Below are 10385 nucleotides of genomic sequence, written 5' to 3'. Positions count from 1 at the left end.
GTTTTTGTACACAGAAATCTTATGTTCCTTTTCACTTGAAAATTGTACTTCATGACAAACATGGATGTAAAAACTAATAGAGGAGGTCATAGATATATGTTTGAGTTTTTAATAATTATACAATGATCTCATTTAGTTAGTTTTTGTCGTTGAAAAATGTGGAAGAAAATGTGGTACTGAAACAAAGTATAATGTTATGAAAGAGACTGATAGAGCTGGGACTATAGTGGGTGGATCTTGTCCAACTTCCTCCTATCACGCTGTGTTTCATCAGACCACTGCACTAGCAATGCGAGTGGCGCACGTGGACCTGCAAACTCTCCTGACGACTTTTTGAAAAATAATAATTATTAAAAGACATGCTGAAAGGATCTGCTAGATATACAGTTTCACAAAGTTTACAATTATATTTCATTAGTCTTAAGTTCATTCCGAACCAGAAACTGTGCTCTATGACGCTGTAAATTTGAGCTCACGCTAAATTAATAGTGAGAATGCGGGAGCTGTCAGAGTAGTTTTCTTTAGGTTTTTTTTTTTTTTTAACCACTCCACATTAATTGAGATCATTATGGTGGACAAGGGTCCCCTTCTGACTTCGGCTATCATTTTTTACCTGTCCATCGGTGCAGCAATATTTCAAGTCATCGAGGAACCGAATTGGGAGACCGCAGTAAATAATTATAAAGAAGAAAAGGAAAAAATATTGAAACAATTCCCATGTCTTACAAAGGTTGACCTGGACCGCATTCTAAAGGTAGGATTGCATTGTTTCAGTGACGTCAGTTCTAATAAATGTGCGGAATTTACTTGTTGCAACTCGTCTTCATGTTGGAGTGTAAACAGAAAGCTAAATGCATACCTGTGTTTTAACAGATTTAAGTTGTAGCCCTCTGTCAGAAACCTGTGCATTGCATAGGGTTGAGGTATACTAATTGTAAGTATAGGGACGACATTTATAAACTGTGAACATATACTACTTGCACTGGGTGACAGAGTTAGGTTTTTGCTCTCCTGTTTATTGCACCTGTTCTTTTAAACAATTATATAGATTTTATATTTTAATTTGTAGGCATACTACTCAAGATATGTATCCTACAAATATTTCATCCACTTATGAATGCAAGGAGATGGTACATGTGTCTTTTAGGGTCATTTCATTGCTTGAAACCAGAAAAAAAGCATGTAGAAACAAGTATGCAAGTATGGGTCTCCTGTTCCATCCCCCTAATATAACTGACATTTGGTGGATTTGGGTTGCCCCAAGTGAAATGACCCTTTTCAAACTGTGGTCGCATTCACTTTCACTTCTTTTGTTCTCATTTGTTGTGAAGCATGAGGGACAGAGTGGGATGAAAGATAACTTTGTGGTGTGAAGGGTTTTCACTGTGTCCGGGCTGTCAGCTGAGGAAATTGTATGCCAAATTACTCTAAAACATGACCAGGGCAGCCCCAGGACATGACTGTTACAGAAGCAGCACCTTCTGAATGCATAACTCACAAAAATGAATGAATTAAATAAGCCACAAAATTATTACACGGTTACCAGAAATGATTATAGGGTTGTGCAATGGAATTTTTTTTTTTTTTTTTTTTTTTTTGCATCAGCACAGTTTCAACTTTTCACATGTCTGTAATTTTGTATTTCAGTGGTTTTCACAGTTGTGGTTTTATGATTTATGAAGCAACAAGCCTTATGTTTGGACCGTTTTGTTTTTAAACAATTAAACTAATCTCTAATCTCTTTTAAAAATGTTAAGTAGCACTGTTTTAAAGCATTTGAAACAATTCCATTAAGAACGTAGAATCATTATGGAAACATTCTGTGGTCAAATTAAGATCAAAGGCAAGTAAGGGGGATTATAATGTGTATTAATATGAAATTTGTGCAGTTTCATACAAATGTCAGCCTTACTGTAGAAAAAGCTAAGGTTTTGTGAAAGATTGTGCTTTTCTTGTTTTTATGTTTCATTGTTAATAAGATGGGCTTTTAAAGGGGTCATATGATGCTGCTAAAAAGAACATTGTTTTGTGTAGTTGGTATAATAAAGTGTTTATGCAGTTTAAGGTAAAAAAAAAAAAACACATTATTTTTTTCACGTAATGTACAATATTGTTTCTCCTCTATGCCCCATCTTTCTGAAACACGTTGATTTTTACAAAGCTCATTGTTCTGAAAAGTGAGATGTGTTCTGATTGGTCAGCTATCCAGTGTGTTGTGATTGGCCAAATACCTATAGCGTGTGACCAGCTAGGCCAGAGCGACTAGACAAAAACATTAACACACATTATAAATGAGGCATTTGTTGCATCCAATGGGAACATATATGGATTATAATGACTTTGGGTTAAACTGTTCTGGAACAGTGTTGTAAATAGGGCTGTCACGATAACAAATTTTGCTGGATGATAAATTGTCAAAGAAATTATTGCGATAAACAATAATATTGTCATTATAAGACCAGTTTCAACTAAGGCTGGGACAACGCGTCGAGGTCATCGATGACGTCGACGCAAAAAATACGTTGATGCAAAATATGCGCATCGATTCGTCGACCTGTTTTTATCTCTCTAAAAAACGTTTGCAAAACGTTTACCTTATATGCGCTGAATATACGAGATGGCCGGAGCAACATTCTGTCCAACGTTATATAATCAATCCAGGGGTTTTTCTGCATTGATCTTTTTTTTTTTGGCAGCTGTCAAAGCTAGCATAAATCTAGCATTAATCGCTAGATTAATCGTTTAAAAAATAATCGTTTATCTCAGCCCTAGTTTCAACTAATATAATGATAATGGCATAAAAACGCAGGTACATCGTTTCAAAGATCAATAAACTATTTTATTTTATGGCAGTTTCATAGGAGGAAATACCAACATGTTGACTTAGTGTGGCTTAAAATGTATACATTTTCTATGTTATATTATGTTTATATGCCAGTTAGGGATGCTCATATTGACCGTTTAACCATTAACCAAAAGTAAACATTCTGACTGATGAAGGGGCTGTTCACATACCACGTCTTTTTTTGTGCTCAGGTTCGAGCGCTTTGGAAAGTGTGTGTGTTAATTCACTGGGCACATTGACATGCGCAACCACGCACCTACAGACATATTTAGCTGAGCAAGCCAAATGAAACGAGTGAAATGTAGGCCCATTTCAAGAGAAAGGGCAACGGAGCAAAATATGCTATGCGGTATTAAAATAAAGCAGTAGTACAAGTGCAATGCTGTATCACTTGAGACGCAAACATCCACAAGCAAGTGAAAGGCACTTCCCAAAGCTGGCCACTCTAGTGAGTCGTTATCTCTTTATTACCGGGACATCTGTGCCATCAGAGAGGGTGTTTTCTGCCAGGTTGTCCACAGGCTGCGCTCCAGACTAACCCCCCATCATGACATGCTACATTTCTTTTCAATAAAAATTGAATAAAGAAATCATCGCGGGCGAAAATATTATCGAGCTCATTTTTTTATCGCGCAATTAATTGATTTATCGACTATCATGACAGGCCTAGTTGTAAACAGGGAACTACACTAACTTTTTCCACTGGTGGCACTTGCGCTACTAACTTTTTCAGTTACTGGCGCAAAACATGATTTGGTCGCACAAATTATTTACAGTATAGTAATAACTGGAGAATAATGAAAAATAATGAATCTGTATTGCATACAAATTTGCTTTTTATTTTACTTGCCATCTTTTAAACCACATGCCTTGTTCTATTTCTTACAGTACACAGTGCATTGTCTTGTAGCTGGGGTTAGAGGGGCCCCGGTGCAGGTTGTATAGTGGGCCCTGTTTAACATTGTTTAATTTGTACTGTATGTTCATTCTATTTATTTATTTGTGCTATTTACACAATGTTTACATTTTTGAAGTTTGTTTTTGTTAATTTAAAATAGCACTGCATAGTCTTCACTGTAAAATAAAATAGACAAACAAACCAAAATGTATTCAGACACCTTCAACATTTCTCACATTATCACAGTTTATTTGCTGTTGTTTAGAAATTGGTAATAAAATATGACAAGAATTCAGGGTTAAACTGTGTCAGAACAAATTAATATTTACACAACTATCCATACTTTGTTGAACAGTTATCAAGCAAGGAATGCTTAATTTTGTTCAGTCTGTGGTGTGAAAAGGTTGCATTAGCAATTAAAGAAAAAACACTTAAGCAAAAAATGGTCAGGTCCCTAATTATTTTTTTTTTTTATCAATTTCACTGGTAATCTACAGTATGAAGAATTTTTGGGTATAATATTTCACAGATCACTGTATTTTGCCATACTTACATAAATGAACTAGTGTCCTGCACCCACTAGTAAAACAATATAATCAATTCTATCTGATTTTTGGATTGACTTTGGATAAATTCTTGTTAAAACTAGTAATTCAGTCAAGAGCAGTGAGTGATTTACTTTCATTTTCATACATTAAAGACACCGACAGCAGAGCTAGTAAATTATGCGCGGCCACTTTAAGAGACGCATCCAATTTCTTTCTCAACTCTTTGCTTTCACTTAAGACATAACCACAGATTTTTTCGAACACACTTTCCAAGACGGGTATTTTGGGTATTTGTTCGTTCAGGTGCAGGAGGATGCAAACGTCCTGAAGGAGAGCTCGGTTCAGTGTTGCTGTCCGTGAGACGCGGCTCTCTTGTGCGCACCAAACAGAGGCAGGATTTGTTGTGAAAACCTTGCAACCATGATCTGAACGCACGTGCTGGAGATATACTTCTAATTACAGGAGCGTCTTTACTGATGAGATGTGCATGAAAATCGCATTCGATTTTTTGCACAGCCCTAATATATATATATATATATATATATATATATATATATATATATAGAATGTCTGACATGTCTACTTTTAAACTAAACAAGTGCTGCCGAAAGCAAATATTCTGTGATAAAGTAATCCATATGAAAACAACGCAATGTCTGTTTTTCACGTCTCCCTTCATTATCTCTAATGCGACCATGCCCCCATGCTGAATGCGCTATTCAGATTATAATGTTTCACTGAAGCGCGCGGCTTGCATACGCCCATACAGAAATCAACGCAGGGAGACTGTTCAAGTTTTATTTTACTGTTTGCTTTGTGATGAGAGGAAGACATAATTCACCCCAAAAAGATGTGATGTGGATTACCTCAGGATTTGAGAATTGGATTTCCTCAGAAAAAAAAGAATGAAGCGCTTTATTCAGCTATATATATATATATATATATATACTAGTTTTCACAACGTGTAAACATTTTGCTAGTTCGACTATTTCGAAACTATAATTCCTGACTAAATGTATAATCAAGTGAAACACTATGTAGTTTCAATTGTGCTGGGCGGTAAACTGGTTCATACCGAAAACCAGTGTATATTTTAGTTACGATGTTTATTTTGAATACACCGCCATACTGGTGTATTTAATTACTCAGCAGTCAGACCGAACTAATAGGGTCTGCATTTCTAATAGGGCTGTGCGATTAATCGAAATCAAAATATAATCGCGATTTGAGTGTGCGTGATTTCAAAATCACTTTATAGCACGATTTTCCGCGGCCCTGACCTCCGCAGTATGTTATCTGAACCAAACAGGATGTAGCGTGCCTAAGTGGAGCGTTAAAACAGAGCAGACTGGGCATATGCCTAACTCCAAGTTCACACACTCTGTCAGTGATGCGTAGCCTTATTTTTTTTCGAACCGATGTTAATGGAATGTTCACACTGCATGCAGTAAAAAGATGAGAACAGAAAAGGTTATAAATAGAAAGGTGCAAAAAGATTTAATATCTTGGGCGTGAGCACAGAGAGAGTTGTGAGAGCTAGAGGAGACACGTTGTAAGGCAGCGTGTATCCGACCCTTATACAGACTATGATCTGAGCACGCGATTCTGCTTTTGTTAACAGAGCAAAGGAAATCTGCGTGCGAGTCAGTGATGTGCGGGTTGATCCAAAATGAGCGGGTGTCTGCAGTAGCCCGCAGTTACGAGTCATCCAAAAATATTTTTAATGATATTCGGGTCGTGGTTGGTCGGGTCCTTTGAAATAAAAATGCCAATTAAACCTTTGTCATTTATATAGTACTAGACACATTTTTGAAATACATAGTCCTACACTTTATTGGCTGAATAACTGCCATGAAGAACATGCACGAGCTCAGTCTGCACGTAGAGATGGAGGCGGCAAAGAAGACTGCATGGGAAGCAACGTCGCTGTTTTTGGTAAAACATGATTTTGACGATTTCATTAAGTTTTGTTTTATAGAAAACTCTTTTTAAAAGATTTTCATTTTACATAAAAATAGACATAGCCAGACTAGACTATTTTAGAATTCTTGACAAAATTGTAGTATTAAGTGTGTTTTTTTGTTTGTTTTTTTTGCCTTGTTAGTTTTGCCTACGTTCCTATGGCCCAATGGCGCTACGATGAGCATTTACTGCTTTTTAAAAATGCAGGTCAGGAAGCGAGTTGGGTACAATATTTGCTATTTCTTTTTTTTTTTTTGCGGTCTGAGTTGCGGGCGGGTTAGTTGAAAACGTCGGTTGGGTGCGGGTTATTAATACATTGACCCGCGCATCACTGGTGCGAGTGGATAGATTCGCGCTCGAGCATTATTTTAATGTGCTTTCGCGTTACAATGATGCGCTCTCGTTGCTGCTTCTGAACTGTGTACACATAACTTACTGTATACGCACTGCAGATGGAGAATGTGTGACCCTTGGGCAATAAATATATTAGGCAAAACATATAACATGATTGGTAAAAATTGATAGCCTGAATGCACTGTAAGTCGCTTTGGATAAATGCATAAATTTAATTTAAAAATGTATAACACCTGAGGCACCACTACAGTGAGCTCTATGATAGTGTTGTCAAAAGCCCCTTATTTCGGTACCAAGTCGGTACTAAAAATTTTTAAATGTGACGGTACCCGGTTTCTTTAAGTTCCGGTGGTACCGAGGACCCAGTCAACCCGGTTCTTGATGCATAGAGCGCTATGATTTCCGCGAAACAGAAAACATGGATGGAATCTTAAAATCCAGTCATGAAAATGAAACTTACATTTTCATATGGACAGTAACAGAATTTGTGAAAGTTAGCATAAATTAATTAAATCAAATCTTCATATGGACCAGTATCTGTAAATGTTACGCCGCAGAAGCTGGTTGAAATCTGAATCCTGCATGTTCTGCGCGTTTCTGTGTGAATGAATGAATGGCAGAGACATGCGGTTTGTTTACTACATAGACTGAAGCGCGTGACACACTCAATGAGGACATAGATACATAAACAACATCACCAGATTTTGTCAGTCTTTTCACAAGCATTTTACTGTTTCATTTGAGTAAAACCAGTGTCCATTTAAAGGTATTCACGGCAAAACACGGCGAAGCACAGTGCACCTGTATTTGACACGTTGTAAACTCTGTGTGAAGGCGCAGGACTCGCCACCGCTTTGCTGATTGCACTGTTTCTCACACATGCAAAAAGAGAGAGCGAGAGTCTTACCACGCTGAGACAACACGCTACATGTAAACTATATTCTTTGTTGTCTTCTGTCAAAATAATTAAGTTAATTTAGAATAATTTAACTTTTTCGAACAAGCAGTAGATTTGCCAGTTTCTCTGGTGGTGGACGGAGCTAATGTGCAAATGGCAATTTCATTGGCTGGCGCTCATCTTTTACCGTGCCTGTTTTGTTTTCAGCAAATCAGTAAAGGCTAGAAATATTACTATTATTTAGTAGAATATATGTGATACTGCTACTACTGTTGAAAGTATTAATAAAACGTTATTTATTTAAAGAAATAAATCAAACAATATTTCTTCCATGTTTTAATTTTAATAGCAAATCCCCTTTATTTAACAAAAATGTTTAAATTTCATTAAAAGACAAATTACATTTGAGTGAAACTTGTTTACTGTTTTTCATAATTGTATTACTTGTAGAAAAATTTTAACACAATTGTAAATAAGTATAAAGAATGGCATTGGTTTTTTTTAGTGATAAAGTGTTTTAAAAATATATATATTAGCATATCTTTGTGTTTTGCTTTGGTACTGAAATTGGTACCGAGAACCGTGGATTTTCACTGGTATCGGTACCGAATACTGTAATTTTGGTACCGTGACAACACTACTCTATGACCAATGCATGGCAAAAAAAAATAAATAAATTGAAAAAGAAAAATCGTGATAGGGTTTTTTTTTCCATATCGCACAGCCCAAATTTCTAAGCAGGGACTTCGAGGCATGGTGAGGGTACACACAGCAGTGCTCTGGTGTTACATTATAACGCATGTTTCACATAAGTCCGTCTGCAGTGCGTATTAACAGATTTCAGCTGCACGAGATGCGGTGAGGTGCGTTGCGTTGTCTGTAACAGTACAGTGATTGTTAACGTGCTGAGTCTATTTTAGCTATGCTGCAGGTGCTGAATTAAAGTGAAAGCGCATTGTTCGTGGGAAAAATGAACATGGATTGACATGGAAATGCAGCCACATGGGTTTTTGGCTAGGTTTAAAACAAGAAAAAGAGCACAAAGAAAGTTCATTTAGACCCGTGGGATTGCTTGTGATAACGATTTAAATGCAAAATGCACGAGACTGTTTCTGTCTGTGGTTTTTTAATTTGAAATATTTTGACAAGAAAAGTAGGCAAACTCTTGTGTTTAAATGTTTTGCCGCTTGCTTGAGCAGCTTATTATACAAACCTAGAAGTAAAATGCATGAATAATGCGTTGTTTATATTTGAGTTTAAAGCAATGTCTATATGAAAGATTGTTACTGTTCTGTGATAAGACTTACAATGCTAATATATATATATATATATATATATATATATATATATATATATATATATATATATATTAGTGGTGGGCCGTTATCGCCGTTAACGTGCTGCGTTAACGCGAGACTCTTATCGGGCGATAAAAAAAATATCGCCGTTAATCTATTCTCAAAGTTGGGTTGGGAGCTGGGTCTATACTAAGCGAGCTATGATGACTTTCACCTTGATATTTTATATAACTGACTGGCTGAGGCCAGCCTAACGGGCAGCGACACTGAACCGAGCTCTCTTCTGCGAAGTTCTCCTCAAAGTCCCTCCTGCACCGGAACGAACAAATACAAATCGCAGTTTGAAACAAACAACAAGATGTGAAAGAGCCCGATTCAGTACTCGCGGTGTTCTTGTGTTCAGGGCTCACGCAGAGAAAGGCGTCTCGAGACGCTAAAAATAAGCATTTTCAAGTGTTTTGATCAAAACACTTGAACATCAAATTTGCTTATTTTTGCTCTAGTGCCGACAAATACATACTAAATATGTCAAAATATCCACCTTGGAAATTATGCTAAAAAAAAGTGTCAGTTATTTCTTAAGTGAAAGTAAACCGTTGAGGAAAAATGGGATGTGTATTATATTGGATGCATTCATCGTCTCTCAAAGTGACCGCGCCTAATTTAGCTACTGGCTGCTGTAATGTTAATCCAAGAAAATGAAAATGAAAATCACTCACTTCTCTTGACTACTTTGTGGTATTATCAGTCAAACCAAAAATTATTCAGACACCAGATATATTTTTTTATATATATAGCAAAACTGTAATAATGTGAGAAATGTTGAAGGTGTCTGAATAAATGTAGGTTTCATTGTATATTTCATTTTTATATTGAAGACTATACAGTGCTTTTTTACATTTAATTATTTAGTTTCTGTACCTTGACACCTACAAACTTGAAAAGACACAAATAAATAAAAATAAACAAACATACAAATTATATATATATATATATATATATATATATATATATATATATATATATATATATATATATATATATATATTTATAAATATATATATATATATATATATATATATATATATATATATATATATATATATATATATAAAAATATATAAATATATATTTTAGGGCTGTAGCTATCGAATATTTTTGTAATCGAGTATTCTACCAAAAATTCCACAAAATGTGTTTTTGCTTAATTAAAGTGTAATATTAATTATGCACGAGAAAAAAAGACTTCTGGGTCTTGTGACGTGACCGCACGTTCAACATGGACGATAATACGCACACATACGCACAAACACACACCGAGACTGTTTGGTGATACAAGAGTTTATTTTAATTATTGATCAGAGAGTGAATGAAATACCTGTAAACTATGTGTATTGTTCCCGTGTAACGTTTGTCCTGTGATTTTTAGAGTCCTGGTAAGAAACAATGGCAGGAATTATTGGTTCCGCTTAGGGTAACAACCTACCATGTATTAATTGCGCGTGGGGGTTTCAGGGGCAACGTGGCCGAGTTGTTGCTGTTACTTCCTGTTTAATGTGAACTAATTAATAACATCAAAGTA

At 35.9% G+C, this 10385-nt stretch overlaps 1 protein-coding gene across 1 annotated transcript in view; it reads left to right on the top strand.

Moving 5' to 3' along the window:
• The first annotated feature begins 255 nt into the window (after positions 1-255).
• The window catches only part of LOC128031484 (potassium channel subfamily K member 5), a 103238-nt gene continuing 93108 nt past the window's right edge, over positions 256-10385 (top strand). The window contains exon 1 of the mRNA XM_052619781.1: positions 256-754. Within this exon, the coding sequence (XP_052475741.1) occupies positions 569-754 (186 nt within the window). The 5' untranslated portion in view covers positions 256-568. The remainder of the gene's footprint in view (positions 755-10385) is intronic.

This window comes from Carassius gibelio, chromosome A17, assembly GCF_023724105.1.
Source record: "Carassius gibelio isolate Cgi1373 ecotype wild population from Czech Republic chromosome A17, carGib1.2-hapl.c, whole genome shotgun sequence".
NCBI lineage: Eukaryota > Metazoa > Chordata > Actinopteri > Cypriniformes > Cyprinidae > Carassius > Carassius gibelio.
This window is presented reverse-complemented; position numbering and strand designations above follow the sequence as displayed.